Genomic DNA, 24,018 nt, shown 5'->3' on the forward strand with positions numbered 1-24,018 from the left:
GTCTGGGAATCAAACTGGCCATCTTTGCTTCCCAGGTTGACATTCAAACCACAGAGCCACACCAGCCAGGGGAGTAGTTGAAGGTCTTCAATTAAAGGCAGAATTCTTCACCTTGGACAGTGTAGATAAAGATAATGCAGAGAAGGCTCTGGGACAAAGGAGAAATGTATATAAACTGCTGATGCTGACAATCATAACAAGAAAAGGAATAAGTCCAGGAGAACAATCTCGCTGGACAAGATCATCAGAAGTAGGGAAGTAAAGGTTGCAAGTTCTAAATCCACTCATGTTAGGAGGAAAAGTAGTCATAGCCTTTGACCCAGGACACAATGTTTCCCTGAGGCGCAGCCATGTCATCCTAATCCTGCTCCTGCTCTGGGTGGTTTTCTCAGGCAATAACATGCTCAGTAGTCTAGTTGGCATTTTGAGGATGCATCTTCAAAGGCCTCAGCACAGCCCTTTTCTCTAATCCCTTCACCGTCACCAGCGGAAGGATGTGGAAATGCTGGAAGTGCCCCTCTCTCCTCTCTTTTGTCACAGAGTCAGGAGCAATAAGCTCCTACGTGGAGACCAAACTGTGACTTTTTTCTTTCTGCCTTCATGTTGATGGGGGACCTCAAGAGTTGGGATATTTAAGTTTTAGGTAATAGTTAATAAGCTTAGTATTTAAAGCATGTAAAAAACAGAACAAAACTATTGTTTCAGGAACTGAAGTTGTGACCCACCCTGACTCCAGGAGAGCAGGAGCAATTCCACTTTTGTGCCCCAAGAAATCAAGATGATATCTGAGCCGCCTGTGCTCAGATCACGAAGAAGGTTTATTCTAGCAGGATTGCTTTACCAGACCATCCTCTAGAAGAGGCAGACTGGACTCTATATGCAGATGGAAGCAGTTACATGGACAAAGGAAACAGAAAGGCTGGTTTTGCAGTAGTGAGTGTTGAAGGAGTAGTGGAGGCCAGCGCCTTGCCGCAGGAAACCTCTGCTCAGAAAGCTGAACTGATTGCATTGCGGAGGGCACTGAAAGTGTCACAGCAAAAGAGAGCGAATGGGTATGCCTACTCGTGGTACGTTTTCCTGATTGGGCATGCACATGGTTTCATCTGGAAGGGAAGAAGACTATTAACATCCAATAAAATGGAGATCAAGTATGCAGGTAAAATTAAAAATTTGTAGAATCTGTTCAGGTACCTTTAGAGGTGGCAGTCATGCACTGCCTGGGGCATCAGAAAGAGGACACTAATGTGGCTAGAGGAAACAATCTGGCTGATGGGGCAGTGAAAGAGGCTGCTAATTGAACCCTTATGATGCCTTTGTTACCTGTTGTAGACTTGTCACAATTTGACCTTAAGGATTCACTGCAGACTAAGAGAAATCTAAGAGCTGGGCTTTTGATGAAGGTCCTGATAGTAGTTGGAGAAAGAATAAGAAAGGAGTCACACTGCTTCCTGAACAACAGTAGATCCAGTCAGGAAGCATTTGCAGGAGGGAAGTCACTATGGAAGGGGCTCTTTAACAGCCTATATTAAACCACAGTTCACAGGTTCTGGAATTTCTAAAGCCGTAGGAAAATAATTGCTAGATGGGCAGTGTGCCAGAAGAACAGCCCCAAGACAGTGCTCCATCAAAAGAAAGCCCTGACCAGTGTGGCTCAGTGGGTTGGGCATCGTCTCACAAACTAAAGACTCACTAGTTTGATTCATAGTCAAGGCACATGCTTGGGTTGCAGGCCAGGTGTCCGATTAGGGACACGTGAGAGACAAGAGATCCATGTTTCTCTCCCTGTCTCCCTCTCTTCTATGTCTCAATAAATAAATAACATAACATAATAAATAAATAAAATCTTTTAAAAAGAAGAAAGGAAACAATACCAAGTACAGTGCCCATTCAAGAACTGGCAAATAGAATACACCCAGATACTCGGGGCCTGAGGGTTAGTCTTTGTCAGCACCTTTTCAGGATGGGTGGAAGTCTATCCTACTAGAACTGAGAAGTCCTCGGAGGTAGTAAAAGCCTTACCGAAGGAAATAATTCCTTGCTTTGGCCTACCCAGCAGCATCCAGGGTGATAATGGACCTGCTTTTGTTTCAGAAATCACACAGCAGATTAATAGCTTTTTAGGAAGCAAGTGGAGACTCGGCACAGCATGGAGACTTCAGGCTTCTGGGAAGGTAAAGAAGGCGAATCACTCCTTGAAGGAAAATGTAGCCAAACTAATTCAAGAAACTCATCTCCACTGAGATCGAGTTTTACTTATTGCCCTGCTCAGGATAAGGGTGACTCCTCGAAGTGGGATTCAATTGCATCCTTAGGAAATTGTGTACAGGCAACCATTTCAGCTTATGATTGGGGTGGGAGAGATGAATATAGATCAAGAAGTGAAGGTAAAGAAAAAGTACAACATTTAAGTCAGAACTTAGCTGTAATTAATGACCTTGCTTGGATTAGACACCTCTGCCTACAAGTTCCCTGCATTCCTTTGAGCCTGGAGGTAAGGCTCTACTTAACCCTTGGAAGATAACATCCCCAGAGAGCTTACTAGAAGAAAAGTGAACTGGACCTCAGGACATACTTCTCACCAGCCCAACCTCAGTGAAGTTAGAATGAATAAAACTTAAATTCATCACACCAGAGTAAAGAAAACACCAGGAGAACAATGGACTGCCCAACCACAAGACCTGAAAGTTGTCCTTTGAAAACAATGACATATGTTCTTTTCATTTTTGTTTAACCTTATTTCGTGGAGAATTTATTCCTTTCAAATTGAAACCAGAAAAGCCAGTGTGTGTGCTGCCTGTCACCTAGCAGACCCATTAAGCAGAGACAGGGATTTAATCTGTATGAGCGCTTTATTCAGATGGCCTGTGACCTGAGAAGATGGGCCGGGGGGCCGGGGGCAGGGTTTGTACCCTAACAGACTGTCTTAAATTCCATTTTAAACCTACCCTTTTTATAAGAAGAAGGAAAGTATAGGTAAGGGGTTTGGAATTCAGGGAAAAGTTTAATCAGATAAAAAGCTGCATTATTCTTCAATCTGTGTCCTACGCAGTGGTCTTCATCTGCGTCCTAGATGGTGAGCACCTCACCCTGGAGTACAGTGGCTCAGATACCATCTTCGATTGCTTGAGACCTCCTGAGGCACAAAGGTGGAACTGCTTATGGTCTCCTGGAGTCAAGGTGGGTCATGCCTTTAGTTCCTGAAACAATAGCTTTTTACATACATTAATTATCTGAAACTCAACATTTGAGCCCCCCATCAAAATGAGATGAAAGTATTTGGGTACATTTAGCAAAAAAGTTTCTAAACATCTCTTAGTTTGTGTTGCAGGAGGAACCTACATCAAACAAACTTTCACTTCATGTCTTGTGGGTGTTTGTACTTTCCTAGAAAGCCTTCGAAATTATACTTTGTTTCGGCATATCAAAAAGACCATAACCTCTGATATTTATAATTGGGAGAGAATGCATGGTAACCCTAAAGGACAGGGAAATGTTTTCCTTGAAAGTCATTAATGTAGTTCCAGGGGGAAAAGTGTACAACTTTGGTCAACTGTACTAAAAACAGTTTTGTGCTTTCAGCAGACAATGGAAATGAGTTGCAACACCACTACTAATGTATCTTATGCCTTTGGCCACATCAAATTGCCTGCAGGATGGTTGCTATCAATCACATATAGAAGGACTGTTTATTCCTGTGTTCCAGTATATAGTTCGTATATAGTTCCAGGGAAGCATGATCTCTAGCAAGACTGACAGTGTTTATGCCTCAGAAGCTCTACAACACCCAGGCTCACTGGGTACTCTCCCTTGCACCTTCTTATAACAGTGATTTGCACCTTTTTTGTTCCATGGAATATATATCTTTGACTATATTTCCCTTTTTAAAAAAATTTTATTTATTTTTAGAGAGAGTGCAGGCAAGGAAGGGAGAAGGAGAAGAAGAGAAACATCAGTGTGTGGTTGCCGCTTATTCACCCCCACCTGAGGACCTGGCGCACAACACAAGCATGTGCCCTGCCTGGGAATTGGACTGGTGGCCCTTTGGTTTACAAGCCGGCACTCAATCCCCTCAGCCACACCAGCCAGGAGTGACTATATTTCTAATGCCAGGCATGGTAACCTTTTTAAATATAGAAATAAGATTACACTGTGCTATGGCAAAAAATACGAATGCCATCTCTCAAGACATATGTCTCATCAGTCCAGAACTAGGACAAGTTAGAGAAGTATCATTAGAAAATTGTACAACTATGGCTCCGGCCAGTGTGGCCCGGCGTGTTGAGCAACAGCCTGAGATCTGAAAAGTTGTAGGTTCTATTCCGCAATGCCTGCCTGGGTTGTGGGCTAGATCCCCAGTTGGGGCCTGTGAGAGGCAACCACATGTTGATGTTTCTCTTCTCCTCTTTTTCACTGCCTTCCCTCATCCTAAAAAATAAATAGTATCTTTAGAAAAAAGAAAATTACACAACTATGATGACCTCCTTTTCAGACACAATCACATATGTGAAGAACTTAAAGGACTCTGCTGTTACAAACTAACTGGTAATTCACAGCTCAGAGCATAAGGTAAAGCAAGTAAAGGAAGAAGTATCCAAGATAAAACAAAGGGATTCTTTTGTATTGATTTGTCTAAATGCCCCCTCTTATGTGGTTCTGCAATTAAGTGTATTCCTAAACCTCCTACCACATTGTCTACTGCTAAGATACATGCTCAACAGTGAAATGATTACTTCTATATGAATCTGATCTCATAGAAATAAGGTAGTTTGAACTAACAGTGGGGGCTGAAGGGGTAACTCGAGTTGGAAAATTTTAGTTTTAAGTAATAGTTAATAAGCTTAGTAATTAATGCATATAAAAAGCTATTATTTCAGTAACTGAGGATATGACCCACTCTGACTCCAGGGAACCACAAGCAATTTGACCTTTGTTCCGAGAAGGACTGAAAGAAATCAAGATGATATCTGAGCCACTGTTCTCTGAGAGGATCATTCTGCCGCGCAGGTCATGGATAAAGAACCACCCATCAAGAGATGAGCAGATGCTAGAGAGATTGTGGGACTACAACTTTCACCTGATTGATCTTTTCCCTTAATCCCAAACCCCGTACCTACATTTTTTTTCCCCTGAATTCTGTACACCTTTGACTACACTTTTTCCTACCTTATAAAAAAAAGATGGTTTGAAATGAAATATAAGATGGTCTTTTAGGGTACCTAACCCTATGTCTCCTCAGATCCTCAGCTATCTAAGTAAAGCACCCATAGAGAGCCCATCCCTATCTCTAATATTGGGTGGGGTGGAGACAAGGAGCACAAACGCCAACTTTTCTGCTCTCATACCAGCATTTTTACTCATTTATCTATTTTAAAGATTTTATTTATTTTTAGAGATGGGAAGGGGGGGAGAAAGAGAGGGAGAGAAACAACAACGTGTGGTTGCCTATCCCAGGTCCCCTACTGGGGGCCTGGCCTACAACCCAGGCAGAGTACCCTAGCCTGGGACTGGAACCAGTGACCCTTGGATTGATTCACGGGCCGGCACTCAATCTACTGAGCCTCAACCGCACCAGCCAGGGCTGGCACCAGGATTTTTAAACCTGGAAAAGAAACTTGGGAGGCAAAGCCCAGGGAAGTTCAGGCCTCTCCCAAGGCAGGTACACAGGGGGCACTCATTCACTCCCTCTTTGTCAGTGTGCTTGCCTGGCTTCCTGTGAGGCCTCCAGCCCTGCTGTTAGAGAGCTCTGCCCAGACCCCTCACTCAGAACGTCCCCTTCTCTTTCCCAGCTCCATTTTGTAAAGATGGAGGAATGTGACAGTCCACAGGGAAGGTCCCATTGCGTGGTAAAGATCTTAGCTAAAATTTAAGCATTCGAGGGTCACCAAAATACTAAGTGTGGAAAGAAATATTACAAACATTAGGATTAATTATGTGGGTAAGTCAAAAGCAATGACTACGGAAACTAGACCACCAAGGAGATCCAGGTGGAACGCCGGCCAGGCCACGCCCCAGCGTTGGCCCTTCCCCTCCGGGCCTGGCCCTTTGCAGGACAGAGCACTCCCCTCCCCCCCCACGCGCCCGCCCCCGCGCCCGCCCCCGCCCCCGCCCCCGCCGCGGCCAGGCTTCCGAGCTCTCAGCTCAGGCTCTGACCGGCCCATCCACGTGACGGGTGAGGAGCACGCGCAGTCTCTTAGACTAGACGAGCAACTGCAGAAAGTCACGCGGCTCTTCGCGGTTAGGGTTTCCGCGATTGAGATTAATTTCCCAAGGCCTCATTCCTAAGCAGGACAGGCTGAGGGTCAGTGCAGACGCTGAAATCCCTGCCCGAGCCTCCTACAGCGGTGAGTCCCGGGTCCGTGAGAGACCCCGGCGCGTGGACGCTCCGCGGTCCTTTGCGCCCCTCCCCGTCTCGTCGCTCTGGGCTGACTGCACCCGGACCCGGGGGTCGGCAATGCGCCCCCCGTGAGACCTTCCCTTACCCCACCCCCATGTACTAAGTGACCGGAATCCAGGAAGAGCACGCTTTCCATGGGGTGGGATTTAGGAGGGGAAAACACGGTGTCCCCAGAAGAGGCGACCTGCCCCTCGCGGAAGGGACTGTGTGAAAGCGGTGACTGCGAGGGGGCGGCCGGGAAAGCGGCGGAACGAGGCTGTGAGGGGATCCCGCGGCGCAGTGAGAGAGAGGGACACGTGAGGGGAGAAAGGTCCGTGAGAGGCCCTACGAGAGACGTGGGAGGGACGGGACCGCGACGTGTGAGTGAAAGGGTACCTGGGGAAAGGAGCCCGAGGAAGAAGACGGGAGGAAAGCCGAGGAGACGGAGGAGCCCCGGAGACGACGGGAGCTGAGAGGGCGAGGGGCCTGTGAGCGGGCGCGGGGCGGCAACGGGCGAGGCGCTTCAGACGGAGGCAGTGGTTCCGAGGAGAGGAGTCGGGGGAGCGAGAGCAGGGGTGGAGAGAGAGTTTGGGGAGACGGATCCGAGGGCGAAACAGCAGTGAAGTCAGCCAACGGGGGGGTGACCGGGAAGACTAACAAGGGCCGCGGAGGGGACACAGGAATGGCGGGGGAGGAGGTGAAGGAGACGGGTACAATCAGAAAGGTGAGGGAGAAAGAGCGGCTGAAGGTGAAATAGGTTTTATGAGATTCTCGGGACAGGTGTAGGGACCGAAACAGAAAAGAGGAGACAAAGCAGGGGAGGGGAAACACAGGAAAGGACAAAAGTGCAGAGAAACAGGGAAGAGACAGAAATAGAGCCATACGGAGAAATAACAGGGCAGCAGGAAGAGAGAGGGAACCTGAATGTGGATGATTAAGTTGTGCGGTATCAGCTTATGGTTTTATCATCCATCACTGTCTAACATTTGTTGAATTGTTTCACTCAAATACATTTGAATTAGAATTACAAATGTCCATTTTGTAAAGCTTGTGCGTTTTATAGTGAACGCTTCTGACTGCAGCCCTTTATTCCCTTAGAGGTCAGAGATGTGCGTGCCAGTCATGGGTCCCTTCTTCTGTCCTGGGATGGCAAGAGGGAGGTGACCTGGGAGTCTGTTACCACATGATTCTTTCCCCAGGAATATTAAACCATTGGTTCTTTTCTTTTCTTCCTTTCTCCATTGTATTTTTTCTTTCTGCCTCTTACATTGAATTTATTTTTAAAAACATTGAGATAAATCTTAGTCTGGTGAATCTTTTTTCTGTTAATAGTTAACTTTTAAAGTGAGAATTGGTGAAATCTCTCTCTTTTGAAAGATTTCATTTATTTTTCTTTTCCAGAGAGGGAAAGGGAGGGAGAGGGAGAGAAACATCAATGTGTGCGAGCAACATCAATCATTTGCCTCTTGCAAGCCCCCAAGTGAGGATGCGGACTGCACCCTGGCACATGCCCTGACCAGAAATTTAACCAGTGACCTCTCAGTTTGCAGGATGCTAAATCCACTGAGCCGCACCATCAGAGCAAAACTTTGATCTTCGAAGTCATTAAATTAAAAAATAAATCCAGTTCTGGCTAGTGTGGCTCAGCAGATTGAGTGCCTGGCTGCAAACTGAGGGGTCGAGGGTTCTATTCCCAGGAAAGACACGTGCCCGGCTGCTGAACAGGTCCCTGCTTGGGGGCGTGTGAGAGGCATCAGAATCTCTTGCTGGTTGTTTCTCTTCTTCCCTCCCTCCCTTCCCGTCTCTCTGTATGTAAATAAATAAAAATAAAATAATGACAGATAGTGTTCCTTTGAACATACTGTGTCTAACTTAAATTCGGAGCCCTGCATCCTTTCTACTATTTACCATATGTTGGAACATCCATGGGTCCCTGGTAAATAATATCAGGCTGTTTCACTGTGCACTTCGTAAAGATGCCTATGAACTTACTGCAGTCAGAACATAGCTTCACCTTTCGACTGATATTTAGCAGCTTTTTCCTTCCCTTTATGTGATTTGTTGGATTAGTGACTATGAGAATAAAGAAATAGACTCTTTAAAAGAAAAACAAAAGAAGGAGGGCCCTTGGAACTTAGTAGAAAGGAAGGACAAAAGTTATCTGTAGGTAGAAGGGGGAAGAAAAGATATGGTGTCATGCGTTTATTTTTTAAGATTTTATTTATTTATTTTTGGACAGAGGGGAAGGGAGGGAGAAAGAGAAATGTCGATGTGTGGTTGCTTACCATGTGCCCCCTGCTGGGGACCTGGCCTGCAACCCAGGCATGTGCCCAGACTGGGATTCTAACTGGTGACTCTTCGGTTCAAAGCCATCGCTTATTCCACTGAGCCACAGCGGCCAGGGCTGTGTCATGCCTTTTTAAGACCTGGGAGCAGGCTTTCCCTGGGGGAGGCAGCGGGGTGCTGTGGTGGGTCTGGGATTGAGGAGAGCAGTGCATGTTCTTGTTGCCGTATGAATTTGTGGACTTGTGTGGGGGAAAGAGCACCTGAAAAGAAGAAAGAAAAGACTGCCAGGGTGCTCTGCATTTACAAGCTTACCAACCTGAGGCTGCTGTGACCAAGGGCAGGGCAGGGTGACCTTTCCAGCATTTTCAGGTCCTTCCACTCGTGAGTGCACTAGAAGCAGATAAACGGGCTGCGCGGAAACCTTTGAAGGCACGTTCTCAGAATGCAGACGTGACTCCCCAGCATATCATCGCCTGAGAAAACAAGCCACATTTTAAGTGCAGGACCAGGAGGACATGGCTGCTTCCCAGGTAAATGATGTGTAGTGTGTCAGAAGCTACGTTCGCCTTACTGCGTAACATCAGTGGATTGAGAACCTGCAACATTTATTTCTCAGCTTCTGATGTTTTTATCTAGTGAGGTTTTTATTGTCTACTTAATTCTTTCCTTTCTTCTTATGATTGTCAAGGTGAGCAGTTTCTGTACTTGCCCTCTTTGTCCCAGAGCTTTCTCTACATTTCTTTCTTCTCTCCTTTGCTTTCCTTTGTTTTTTGTAGTTTTTTTTTTTTCATTTCTGTATTTATCCAGGCTCCCCAAAGCCATGAAGAATTCCTCCCTTTAATTAATAACTTTCAACTACGGAAATCATCCCCTTTCTGAGAGATCTACCTGAGAACTCACCCATATCCAACAGCCCTGTCGGGATGGGTGTCACAGGCTCGGGTATTAACGAAGAAGGGAAATGTAGGTTTTAGGTTCATGTGGCTGCAGCATCAGCTCTGTAGACAGGGGTAAAAAAAAAATGCTCATATTACTGGTCAGGCTAGCTCAGAAAGTTCTGACAAAGAAGATTTGATAAAAGAGACTTGCTCCCTAATTTGGTACAAAAGTCTTGCTGTTGAAGTGCACTAGTCTTTGTGTTCAACACATAGGAAGTGCACGTGCATTGACATTGGCAAAAATTAATGCTTCTTTGTTAACACTTTCAGGTAATGATTTCTTTCTAAATGTCTTTTAAGAGTTTTTTTCTTTTTTTTTAATTTAATTATTTTGAGAGAGAGAAGAATGGAGGAGAAAAAGAGGGAGAGGAACATCCATGTGCCAGAAAGACATCGATCAGTTGTCTCTCACTCCAATCACAGACCTGGCTACCAACCCTGCCCTGTGCCCTGAAGGGGAATCGACCCAGGCACCTTTGGGTTTGCAGGCTGGTGCTCAATCCACTGAGCCCCGCCAGCCAGGACACCGATTTCTGGTCAGGTCCCCCCTCCCCCGCCCAGTAATGTCACAGCAGGGATGATATTTCCTTGTGTGTGCTTCAGTCACCTGATACCCATTGTTTCATTGCACCTGACATTCATTTGGCTGAGGTGGTATCTTTACTATGCAGTTAATGGTTTCCTTCGTCATTAACAAGGGTCTAGCAGGGAATTATTGAGACATTTGAAAACAGTCATTGCATTTCATCTGGAAAGAACCCTGTCTTCATTTTTGTTTGCTTTGGAAAATGAAGCCCCTACGTTTATTTCCTAGAGATCATCGGCTTTCGATATGGAGGATTCAATCAGGCCTTGTTCCTGTAAATTCTCATCGTATCCCACACATGATACGGATATACACATAACTTTCTGTATTTTCAAGGAAGTTTACAAGAGTCACGTGAATGTGTGTTATATTCTGTTATATTTCTACAATGTAACTCTCCCCTCATACGCAAAAATTTTACAGGAGATCAAAGACTAATAAACACTAGCTTTAATTTAGTGTTTATCATTACATGCATACTCTTTTTATTTTTTTTAAGGTAACAACCACAAAAAGATTTATGAGATTTACAGCATCTCAAAATAATCTTAATTTCATTGACATGAAAATTGTGTTTTGTATCACTTTTTATTTGTACCTAGTTTCCATATGCATATCTGTCTGTGTGCATAAAATGTTAACAGTTGACATATTTAGGCTGCTTACTCTCTTAAAACGTTTCCGTTCTTCTCAGTTACAGAAAATGCGATGAACTTCCATGAGGTCTCTCTATGTGTATTTGCCCATTTATTTTTTTTGACAAACTTTAGATCAAGTTTGGAGTACAGTTCAAGGTCTATGTTTTACTCTATGTTTCAGGAAATATTCCTATAACATAGGAAGAGAACTCTTGTTCTAAGATTACCTTCAGTATATTTTCAAATAATATTGTGACTGATATGTTTCTTATTCCTTGAGAATTGGAATGTTATAAAAGTCCGTCAACTCAACGTCATATGTGAATGACTTTCTGTGTTTTCTTTTTCTGTGCTATTCAGAAGTGTGGCATGTGGACTAGACATGGGTCTCACCAGGGACAAGTGAGCTTGTTAAAGGTGTGGAAATGCAGGGCCCCATCCCAGAACTTCTGAATCAGAATGTGTATTTTTAGAAAACTAGAGTTTGTTGCATGAAGTAAACCTGAAGTACCTACACTTCCAACTCACCGTGCCTTTTCTTGCTGAGAAATACACACAATTGATGCGGAATGATACAAATACACTCATCAGTCCATATGGCTGTGTCTGTCCCTTCATTTTAAAGATTTTCTTTCTTTATTTTTAGAGAGAAGGGAAGTGAGGGGAAAAGAGAGGGAGAGAATTATCGATATGCGAGAGAAACATCAATCAGTTGCCTCTCCCATGCTCCCAGCTGGAGATGTGGCCGACGACCCAGCCATGTGCCCTCACCAGGAATCGAACCAGCAGCAGTTTGATTCGCAGGCTGGCACTCGATCCACTGAGCCGCACCAGCCAGGGCTGTCCCTTCATTTTTAAAGGTTATTTGTCTGAAAAGTCAGGTCTCTGGGGTGGATTTGTGGACACGTGACAGTCTCATTCATCCGTGTTAGAGATTACATTAGAGAATATCACTGGGTCCAAATGATCTTCCTAGATAATTCAGGATACTCTCCTGGTTTGAAACCACTTGTAACACTGTTCTCAAGTTGGGTTACGTGATTAACTCTTGGTGGCCCCTTGGAAAATGTGTCTTCTTTTTCAGGGAGCGTTTACCTTCAGGGATGTGTCAATAGATTTCTCTCAGGAGGAGTGGGAGTGCCTGAACCCAGCTCAGCGGAAACTGTACTTGGATGTGATGTTGGAGAACTACAGGAACCTGGTCTCCCTGGGTGAGGAAGAGTTCCTTTCAGAGTTCCTACCCCGCCCGCAGAGTCTCCTTTTACTTACTAGTTTAACGTCTTTGGGGACTTGTGCTTTGTGTGGTGGCCTTCCAGATTCTTGCTTTCCAGGGAGAAATTGGAGGTGGTTATTATTCTGCCAGTCTTGTTACAGAAGCACAGACTGGATTGTAAATGGGAGAATCTTTATCCAAACTAATGTTTGTTGTATAAACAGGTTGTGTTTTCCCTAAGCCAGTCCTGGTCACCAGTGTGGAGCAAATGAAGGAACTCCAGGACATTTGCAGGAAAAAGTCAAAATCCACCCACCCAGGTAGGTGGGAACGGGGAAGCAGATGAGACAGGCGAGAGGCCCAAAGGCCACGGGGATAGCCAGAAGTTAAAGTGTGATTTGGAAACTGTGCTTCCGTGGAAAGGATTTTGAAAAGCCCAGGTTTGTTTCTGTTGCTGTCATACAGGGACAGCTGGTCTCCAGCATGTCCCTTGCTCCCACACCGTCTTGGGACTCTGTTTCTACCCCAGTGACCTCCGTCATCCTGTTACACATGGGGCCACAGTCCTCCCCTTCGACCGTGAGGGCCGCCATGGTCTGGCTCCTCTTCCAGTGCTTTGGGGACCTGGGAAGATCTGTGCACGTTGCTGAGGAGTTGTAAGTTAAGCGTTATTTTCTAAGTTTTGTTTTTGTCTCATGAATGGAGTTTATGAAGGAAGTGGCTGAGGTCCTGGAATTTGTTGCAGAAATACCAGGAACCCTGGGGACGGGTGTCATGTTTTCTGGTTTATAATTTCTCATCCCGTGGAGGCTTCAAAAAAGACCCTACAGTGTTTAGACTCTGATTTCATCGCGACACAATGCGCCTTCCCAAAATGAGACAATCTGATTTTCTGTTTTGCTTGACGGTGTCGTTTTGCTTTGTATGAACTGTCATACGAAATTTCCAGTTTGTGTTCTCCAAATTCTGTTAAAAATACATTAATGTATCTCCTTACTTTTTAGAGTTGTTCAATGAGTCAGTGCCATAGGTGCCCTTAGAACATTGACCGCCATGTAGGAAAGTCTTTATTATTAATCTGATCTGCTCACCGCTATCATTTTATCATTCTCTGTCCCACAGTCCATTCCTGCCTGGGCTGTGCCTTGATGTGTGTTCCCTTTCTGATTAGACCTTTCTCAGATTCTGGTATTTGATTAACAAGTGCTGATAGAACATGCTGGAATGTACTCCTTTGTTAAGTGAGGTACAGAATTATTAGGCATTTCGCGTTATGGAAAAAGGTGAGTGAGGCTTTAGTGCCCAGAGTGTGCCCCGTGAGTGTGTCACTTGTAGAAGTGGTAGGGTTGTAGTCTAACATGGTCCTGAGGTGTGCGCTGGATCTGGGTCTTCTCCTTCAAGGGCAGGGTCAGCCACCACTTACGAACTGCCCAGTTCCGCCTGGCACCAGGTACAGAGCGATGTGCAGATGGCTCCTACGTGTGTTGGACTTGGCGGCCAAGATGCGATCCAAGGCCAGCTGCAGCTACTGCCGTCCGTGCGGCCGCTGAGTGAGAGGTATCGGGCATGCAGAGGCCAGATGCAGTTTGTGTTGGAGATTAAGGAGAGCCCGAAGCACGAGGCAAGAGAGGCCATTTGTATATAAAAGCCACTGGACATGGGTGCACGGGCTGTCAAGGCGACTGGCGCAAGGTTTCAGGGAATCACCAGGGTGGGGCTGTAACATTAGGCACGTAATGGCAGGGTCAGATATGGTACCTGCCCGCCAGTTCTGCTGTGGGGAGGGCTCAGCATGGGAATCGTTGGCTCTGCCAGGACTGCTGTGTGGGAGAAAGCTGCCCCTCCAGCCTTTGCCCTGAAGCCAGACAATTCAGTTCCTCCCAATACGTCCCCTGGTGCCTGTCAGGCTGCTGCTGTCTTACAGCTGGAATGCAGAGCGAGGGAGTCCCAGTAAGTCTGTGTGCGGGCTCTTTAAGAAAAAGACTTGGATTCCAGCACCCCTCAGCTCACTCAGTCACATTTGCGACTGGTGTTCCAGCATGTTTCCTTTCTTATGATTGGTTCCCCAAATTTAGTCGATTGCCTCTTTGGTGTTCATTTACGTAATAGGAATGTGATTGATAGTTCTCCACTCAGTACACTTAAGACATTGTGGAACTTAATTCAGATACGAATCAGCCATATGTCAGTTGCCATTAATGTTCTGTGTATGTTTTTTGTGTTTTTTAACCCTACAGTGTTCGGGACTTAACCTTGTTTCCTTCTGTGTGCCGTTAATGGTCAGTAGTCGATTGGCCCTGTGAGTTTTGGAAATAGTGTTAATTTGATGTCTCTTCAGAGCTGAATTTATCTTTTGTTTATGTGAGATGAACTTTTGTAAATTGAATGTAATTTTTGTGAAGTTCTGTAATTATGCCTTTTCTGTATTATATTTTATTGTGTATTTTGATAAAAAACCACCCTGACCTCTGTGGTGCAGTTGGTTGAGCATCAGCCTGCAAACTGAAGTGTTGCTGGTTCGGTTCCCAGTCAGGGCACATACATGCCTGGATTTTGAATTCGGCCCTTGGTTGGAGCACGTACAAGAAAGAGGCAGCCGATCATTATTTCCGTCACACACTGTTGTTTCTCTCCCTCTCTTTTTCCCTCCCTGGTCCTCTCTCTAGTCATATAAATAAATAAAATCTTTTAAAAAAAAGTCCCATGTGGGGGAACAAATCTACCATGTGAACTGTGTGTAAGTGTACAGTTCAGTAATATTAAGTATATTCTCTTGGTTGTACATCTATCTGATCGTTTGAAATTTCCACCTTGCAGACATGTCTCAGTGTCTATTAAACAACCACTTCTGTATTTATTTCCCTGAAAACGAAGGCCCAGGTGACTGCCTTTTTTTCCCTGTGAGGTTGACTTTGAAAGATACTCACCTAAGTGGAATCCCGTGGCGTCTGTCTCTTTGAGACTTGTGTGCTTTGCTTAAAAAAAGTCCTCATTGTTTGTCTTTGTGGTATCAGGTGTAACAGCTTTCCCTTTTTCCTGGCAGAGTAGTACTGTACTTTATGTATATGGTAAAGTTGTTAACCCCTTTATTTGTCTGTAGCGATTGGGGTTATTTCCCCCTGTACAGGCTTTTGTGAATATTGCTACAATGAGCACAGGTGTGCACATGTCTCTTGCCGAACCTCCTTTGAATACCTTTTGATAAACACCCCGCGTAGAAGAGCAGAATGACGGGAGAATTCTGTTTTAATTCTTTGGCAAACCCTTTCTTGTTTTTCATACTGTTTGTACCAGTTTACCTTTTATTCAACCACGTATAGTGCCTGGTTTCTCCACATTTCTGGAAACACTTGGTGGTGGTGGTTTCTATGAATGTGGTGATTGTCATTGTTGTGAAATCATATTGTGTGTGTGTGTGTGTGTGTGTGTGTGTTTCAGTGAAGGATGCAAACTTTTGTTTCTTGGATGGGCATAAAGAACCATAGCAAGATGCATAGACATGAGTACAGGTACTTCAGAGAAGAAGGTCTGTGAATGACTTTTCCAAAGAGCAGTTTTAGGTTCACTGCAAAACTGTGCAGAGATAAAGGAGAATTGGCGTACTCTCCATGCTTCTACATACAAATCCTTCTCCCTCATCAGTGTCCCCAACCTGAGTGATAGATGTGTGATATGTATGAAGTTATATTTGTGAATCATCATCACCCAAAATTTTAGTTTACTGTGGGGTTAACCCTGGGTTGCATATTCTGTGGGTTTGGAAAAATCCACAATGCATATATTCACCGTTATAGTGTCACACAGACTTCTCTCTCAGCCCTAAGTATTTGCTATGCTCCATTTCTCTCCATATCTCCTGTGCTCTTGCAGCCATTAGTCTTTTTATGGTTTCTCTCATTTTGGTTTTTGTAGAAAGTTGTGTAGTTGTTCTTTTAAATTCTGTAACCTTTTCAAATTGGACTTTTGTAGTTTTCATTTCATTTACTCATTTTAGAGACAGACAGACAGACGCGACAGGGTAGAGAGAAACATCGAGGTTATTTAAGCATTCATTGGTGCAGTCTTGTACATGCCCTGATTAGGGATGGAATACACAGCCTTGGTGTCTCTGGATGATGTTCTAACCAACGGAGCACCCTGTCGGGCAGATTAAATTTTTCCTCATAATTGTATGTATTTGGATACATATGTAATTCTTTCATGGCTTGGTATATCACTTCTTTATAGCGCTGAATATTATTTCATCGTATGAAATGTATGTTTAGGATCTTTTTTCAAGATTTTATTTATTGTAGGGAGGATGGAAGGGAGGGAGAAAGAGAGGTGGAGAAGCATCCAATTGCGAGACAAACGTCGACGGCTTGCCTCTTGCATGCCCCTAGCCGGGGTCCCGATCCGCAGCCCAGGCATGTGCCTTGACTGAGATTTGAACCGGCAGCCTTTTGGTTCACAGCCCCTGGTCAATCCACTGAGCCGCACCAGCCAGGGCTGTTGATTTATTGAGAATTGCCATCCTGATACATGTCTGCTGGGGTTTCACTGTGGTCTCAGTTTGCATTTTCCCTGATGGTGAATGAGGTCGAACATCTTTTCTTATGTCTATTGGCCATCTTTATGTCCTCTTCAGAGAAATAGCTATTCAGCGCCTCTGCACATTCTTTCATCAGATTGTCTCTTTTTTGGTGTTAAGTTGTGTAATTTCCTTATGTCTTTTGGATATGTAGCATCGTTGGTGAGTATCTGCCCTTATTCAGTAGTTTAGGCTTTTTGCTTGTTTTCTTGATGGTTTACTTTGCTGTACACAAACTTATTGTGTTGTAGTCTCATTTGTTTAACTTTTTGTGCTTGTTTGCTATGCCTACCAAGATAGATTAAAAAAAAATTCTAAGAGCAATGACAGAGGTTATTGACTATCCTTTCTTGTCATGCTTTCATGGCTTCAGGTCTTATATTTTAGTTTGTAATGCATTTTGAGTTTATTTTTGTACATGGCCGAAAAATGTGGTCGGGTTATATTATTCTCTGTACTGGTTCAGTTATTCTCGCAGCATTTACTGAAGAATCTGTCTCACCCCATTCTGTAGTCCTGCCTTTTTTTAATATTAATTTGCCATGTATCTTTGGCTGTTTTAATTGTTGTGTTACTTGTTTTATCATGTTGTTATGTAACACTTCTTTATATATTCTGAATATTAAAGACATAAAGTACATGCTTTGCACAAATTTTCTTCCATTCCACAGGTTGTGATTTTGACCCCCTGTGTATTTCCTTCATTAAGTGCAGGAGTGTTCATGTTTGGTGGAATCCCATTTGTCTATATGTACTTTGTCTGTTTTTTCTTTTGGTGTTATAACAAAAAAAGAAAAATCTCTTAACTCTTTTTCCATGTAATTTTTCTATGCTTGATACCGGTCTTCCGTCCTGCAGTTTCAGTTTCTGTGGTGGGGCTGGTCAGTTACTCGACTCCTCTTTTCAGGTGAGCTACAATGCATGCACCCCTTATTGACATAGTTTTAGCAGTCTGTGTCACGCAAAACAGAAACACATATTTCAAATACACTGTTAAATAGCAAGTGTTGAACACACTGTACCGTCTATCTCTCTAGATTAGAAAGTGGGAATTGGGAGTTTCCTTATACTGTTGGCATCGTGTGCCAGGGGATTTGACCAGTATGGTTGCCAAATGGAAGCAACTGTCTGTTCCTTTTGATGGGCGTTTTCCCATGGTACCATTTGTGGTCTTGCTTTGAACAGTGAACATTTTTGAGATTGAACATTTTTGAATTACTCAGAAATGTCATAATAGAGCCCTGGCTGGTGTGTCTCAGTGGACTGAGTGCTGGCCTGCGAACCAAAGGGTCTCTGGTTCCATTCCCAGTCAGGGCGCATGCGTGGGTTGCCAGCCAGGTCCCCAGTTTGGGGCGTGCGAGAGTGAACCACACTGTGATGCTTCTCTCCCTCTGTTCTCTCTGCCTTCCCCGCTCTCTAAAAACAAACAATCTTTTTATTTCTTTATTTGTAAATCTTGTTTCTTCTATTATAGTTGTCTCAATTTTCCCCCCTTTGCCATCCTCCACCCATCCCGCCCGCCCCCCTCTCCCTCAGTCAGTTCCAACTCTGCTGTCCATGCCATGGGTCATTCTACATGTTGTTTGTTTAGGTTCTTCTCCTCCTTTTCCCGGTTGTCCTCCTTCCCCATCCCCTCTGGTCACTCTCAGTCTGCTTCATGTTTCCTTGCCTGTGGTTTATTTTGTTCATTATTTTGTTGAATAGTGTCCGTTATAGGTGAGATCCTATGGTATGTGTCTTTCACTGACTAGCTTATTTCACTTAGCATAATAGTCTCCAGTTCCATCCATGTTATCACAAAAGGTAGGAGTTCCTTTCTTTCTTTCTTTCTTTCTATGTTTCTTTTTTTTTTTCTAAATGCAGATTGGTTTTATTTATTTATTTAAATGTGAAGATCCATTATAAAATAATGAAAAATTAAATCCATTCTAAAGTCTCAGCAATCATGGCACCTACACAGAAAGAATCACGTAGATCAATGAAATAAAGTGAGCATTCCAGAAACATATATATCTTTCTAACATGTAAGATGTCATTAAATTGATATTTCAAATCATTGAGACATTTAAGGCTTATTCATCATATACGGTGCACGGATCTCCATTCCTTGACATAAAGGAAATGTAGAGCCCTATTTCACACATTATTCAACAAATATTCAGGTGAGTTAAAGATCAATATGTAAAATCTAAGGAGTTTTAGGAGAAAATACAAAATAATATTTTTCTTACCCCAATGTAACATATTCAAACCCAGAAGCTATAAAGTAAAATAGCTGACAGTATGCCTATATTAAACTCTTAAGACCATACAGCAATATATAAAAAAAGTTAAAAGACAGGTAATAGTATAGGAAAATATTTGCAACACATCTAAGAAAGGGCTAAGAGGTTTTGTTTTTTATTTTTTTAGGGAAAATATTCTACAAACATTTAATCCAAAAATGGATAAAGAATACCAAAAAGTCACGTAAATCTTTCCTAAAAAATAATAGAAATAGGCAAGAAGTATACAAAAACAGGTTAAGTTTCAACAAATAATAAAGTAAGAATTAAAATACATCATTGTCATAATCACATGAATAAGTATTAAAAATATTGGTAGTGTCAAGTGTTGGTGACTGAAAGGAACTGGGTATTCATGGACCCTTTTTCCTCATCTTGTTACAGCAGTCCCTTTAGCATATTTTGCAATGCTGGTTTGGTGGAGGTGTATTCTTTTAGCCTTCTTTTCTCTGAGCAGCGTTTATTTCCCCTTGCATTGTCATTGAGAGCCTTGCTGGGTCGAGCAGTCTTGGCTGCGGGCGTTTGCTTTTCATGAGTTGGAATATTTCTTGCCATTCCGTTCTGGCTTGTAGTGTTCCTGTTGAGGAGTCAGCTGCTAGCCATACCGGGGATCCCTTATATGTTGCTGCCTCTTTCTCCCTTGCTGCCTTTAGGATTCTGTTTGTCTTTGTTTGGTATTTGCGATTTTAATGACGATGTGTCTTGGAGTGGGCCTGACTGGGTTCCTCTTGAATGAGACCCTGTGTGCTTCCTGGACTTGTGTGACTTTCTCTCTCTTCAAATTAGGCAAGTTTTCCATCATTACCTTTTCAAACAGGTTCTCTGTCCCTTGGTCCTCCTCTTCCGCTTCTGTTATAATCCCTGTGATACGGATATTACTACGTTTCAGGTTGTCCTGCATTTCCCTAAACGCCTCTTCATTCTTTTGGTGTCTTCTTTCATTTTCTTGCTCTTTCTGGGAGCCTTTTCCTACCTTATCCTCCAGCTCCCTGATTTGATCCTCTGCTTCATCTAGCCTGCTTTTGAGTCCTTCTACTGTGTTCATCAGTTCAGAAATTGCATTCTTCATTTCCCCTTGTCTCTTATGGGTAGTTTCTCTGTCCTTTTCCATGCTGATAGAGTTCGTAGTAAGTCCCTGGTAGTTCCCCTGTAGTGTTTTGTAATTCCCTCTGAGCTCATTGAGCTTCCGTAGAACCATTCCTTTGGAACTCAATACCTGATAGTTTACTTGCCTCTATTTCAGTTAGTTCTCTTCCTGGGGACTCCTCCCTTCCCTTCGACTGGGGGCGTTTCTTTGTCTTCCCGTTGTTTGTGAGACTCTTCTTTTTTGCGTCAGCTTCTTAAATTGATCTGTGTTGATATCCTAACTTTGTGGAGTGAACTTCTGTGGTAGGAGACCGCTGTCTTTTCGCTTTCTGGATCTGCCTGTCAGGATGTCAGATGTTGACCCTGTCTGACCTATCGTTCAGTTGTTCGTCCCAGGTGATTTCTCCACAATTCCGTTGTCATTCCAGGTTGGTCCCGGAAGGAGGTCAGTGTGACTTCCACTCGCTCCTCTGCCATCTTGATCTCCTAAATAAACTGTTTTTTGAAGAGTAATAATGTATTCAGTAATTGCTTAACTGCAGCGTATATTGACCTGAGTGTCATACCTGTGAGCCTTCATTTTGTATCTTTCAGCTGTGTCATCTGAAGATAACCAGGCCTCGTTGCCAAAGGCAAGAATAGAAGATTTGTTCTCTAAAATGATACTGGTAAGATATGAAAGATGTACCTTTGATAATTCAATGAAAGACTGATAGGAAAGCGTGTGAATAGAAAAAAAGATGTTAAAATGAACAGAACTTGCATGGGATAATTATTCAGAATAAAGTCTTGTTACGTATAGAGGTGAAAACTAGTGCACGATGCATTTGGGGAATTTCCCATTTTAAGTCAGTTACATATGCAGATGGAAGTGTTTCCAACTGGGAAGCCCACAGACAGTTTCTAAGTGTATATTTTATCTAAAGGCAGCCTGGAAAATCTCGGAACTCTGAGAATTTACGGTGTGAATAATCGTTTGAGTTGCCTAGAACGAAGAGTGGGATTAAACTCTCAGTCGATCAGTTGTAACGTTTAGTGAATTCTAATGGACATGTAAAATTTAAATGTGACCAAATTGGCAATCCCCTTTTAAGGACTTGTTATACTTCATTGCGAAGGAACGTATTCTTTTTTTCTACTATACATAATTGTCATTAACTTGGCAGCGATTTTTTTATTTAACCACCATATTTTAATAGGTATCTCAGATTCAGTATGTAGGAGTAAGAGTACATGTTTCATGAAATTATAGGTGTCACTAAGAACTTTCTGTTTTCAACCATTACCAGAGTGCATGCCATGAAGCCAGAAGTTATGAATGCAATGAAAATTGGAAAATGTTCAACGACAAGTCAAATCATAACAAATACCAGAATACTCGTCTTCCAGAGACCCACTATAAAGGCGGAAAAGTTTCAGACCAAATGTCCAATCCCAGTACACATCAGATTATTCCTATTGTGGAGAAGACAGACAGACAAAGTAAATGTGTGAAATTACTTCCGGAATCTTCTAAGAGTGCTGCACAAAAGAACATTCCTATCAGTGGGGAAGGTTACCAGTGTTTACGACCCGGGGAAGTCCTCAGTAAAATATTGAATAGAAATGGAGTTAAGAAAATGGGTACGGAAGGAAACCGTAAGAGGAAAGAGTGTGATAAAATACATAGTTGGCCTTCAGGTCTGACTCTACATCAGAAAGTATATGTTGGAGAGAAACCTTATATATGTAGAGACTGTAGCAAATCCTTTAGGTGGTTCTCAAGCCTTAGCATTCACCAGAGAATTCATACAGGAGAGAAGCCTTATAAATGTAGAGAATGTGGCAAAGCGTTTAGGAATTCGTCAGCCCATACTCAGCATGAGAGAATTCACACTGGAGAGAAGCCATATAAATGTAGAGAATGTGGAAAAGCGTTTATGAAGTTGTCAACTCATACTCAGCATCAGAGAATTCACACTGGAGAAAAGCCGTATATGTGTAGAGAATGTGGCAAAGCATTTAGGCATTTGTCAACTTATACTCGGCATCAGAGAATTCACACTGGAGAAAAGCCTTATAAATGTAGAGAATGTGGTAAAGCTTTTAGCCAGTCCTCACACTATACGCAGCATCAGACAATTCATACTGGGGAGACCCCGTACAAATGTAGGGAATGTGGGAAAGCATTTCGCCAGAACTCAGCACTTGGACGACATCAGAAAATTCATAGTGAAGAGAAGCCTTTTAAATGTAGAGAATGTGGTAAAGCCTTCCGTCGGTCCTCAGTGCTTAGTCAACACGAGACAATTCATAGTGTAGAGAAGCCTTATAAATGTAGAGAATGTGGTAAAGGCTTTTGTCGGTCCTCCGTGCTTACTGAACATAAGAAAATTCATAGCGGAGAGAAGCCTTATAAATGCAGAGAATGTGGTAAAGCCTTTTTCCTGTCTTCATCCCTTACTCGACATAAGAAAATGCATACTGGAGAGATGCCTTATCAATGTAGAGAATGTGGCAACACCTTTTGCCAGTCCTCATCCTTTAGAAAACATCAGAAAATTCATGCTGGAGAGAAGCCTTACAAATGTCGAGAATGTGGAAAAGTCTTTTGCTGGCCCTCATCCCTTAGAAAACATCTGAAAACTCATGCTGGAGAGATGCCTCACAAATGTCGAGAATGTGGTAAAGCGTTGCACCAGTCCTCAGTGCTTCCACAACATCAGACAGTTCTTAATGGAGAGAAGACATACAAATGTACAGAATGTGGTAAAGCCTTTTGCCAGTCCTGAACCCTTACTCAACATCAGAAAGTGCATACTGGAGAAAAGTCTTATAAATGTAGAGAATGTGTAAAGCCTATTGCTGGTCCTCATCGCTTACTCAGCATAGGGAAATTCGTACTGGACAGAAGCCTCGTTAGTGTAGAGGATGTTGCAGAGCCTTTCGGTATTCCTCGGTCCTTACTCAAAATGAGACAATGCATAATGGTGAAAAGCCATGTAAATGTAGGGAATATGGCAAAGCCTTTAGGTGGTCGTCAGCCCTCACTTATAATCAGACTAATTTCACTTGAGAGAAGTCGTGTAAATATGGACCATGTGGCAAAGCCTTTATTCACTCCTCCAAACTTATGCCTGCATCTGGTCGCTCATACTGGAGAGGCACCCTATCAATGTCAAGTAAGTGCCAAATCTTTTAATCATCAATTGCGTCTTTGCCAACCTGGGAGAACTCTGTAAAGGAAAACCACTGAAGTGTAGAGAATGTGACAACGCTTTTAAACTGTGCTCAAAACTTACTCAACATTGAAGAATTCATGCTGGAGGGAAACAAAAAAGTGAAGAATTTAACAAAACATTAACCATTGTTCAAGCCTCATTCAACGTCAAAGAATTTATCTGGAAGAGAAGTCCTAAAAATGTAACGGATTTGGTAAAGTATTTGGAACATACTTAATTGAAATAGATTTTCAGAGTATCAGAGGATTCACAGTAGAATGTTAAAAGTAGTTTTCAGGTATTACTGAATAAATCTGAATACTTACTTTAGGGAATCCTCCGAAATTTAAAACATAGATCATTACTTTCCATTGTCATGGGGATGGATGTGTGGATGTGTGTACTTACTGAGAATGCATATTATTGTATGTTGACAGTATTGGAAATATTTTGAGAAGGAAACATCGATAGGATTCCAATCTCCTCTCAGTTGATGCTGCTGTGCTCTTATTCCTGGTGTATTTGTGAAATCATGGGGTTGATCGTTGGCTCCTTTTCAGTCTGTGAACTCTTGAACTCGGCTGCAGAGACGTCACAGCTCTTCCCCTTTCAAGTGCTATGGCCACAGCATCTTACTGCTTTCTCCCTCCCACATTAGCCAAACAAGCCCCTGTAGGTTCAGTCAGTGGTTTGGAAATTTTCTACTATAATGACATTAGAGTTTGGTGAATATTTTTATTACATCTTCTGAAAAAAATGAAGACTAGAACTCATGGTGAGCCCTGTGATTTTGAATGTGAATATGGGTTTTTGGAAAATAACTAATGGCATTTCTGTATTTGG

General features: G+C 43.1%; 1 protein-coding gene across 1 annotated transcript; it reads left to right on the plus strand.

The window, feature by feature from the left end:
• Nucleotides 1-12,263: 12,263 nt before the first annotated feature.
• Nucleotides 12,264-23,072, plus strand: LOC129081549 (zinc finger protein 883-like). Its single transcript, XM_054587220.1, is given in 4 exon segments — nt 12,264-12,354; nt 20,570-20,643; nt 21,265-22,804; nt 22,807-23,072. Coding segments are annotated over 4 exon segments (1,890 nt in total). The 5' UTR covers nt 12,264-12,302; the 3' UTR covers nt 23,031-23,072.
• Nucleotides 23,073-24,018: the final 946 nt, after the last annotated feature.

Source organism: Pteronotus mesoamericanus, unplaced genomic scaffold (genome assembly GCF_021234165.1).
Source record: "Pteronotus mesoamericanus isolate MK-2021 breed Mesoamerican mustached bat unplaced genomic scaffold, CSHL_Meso_final scaffold_1135, whole genome shotgun sequence".
Lineage (NCBI taxonomy): Eukaryota > Metazoa > Chordata > Mammalia > Chiroptera > Mormoopidae > Pteronotus > Pteronotus mesoamericanus.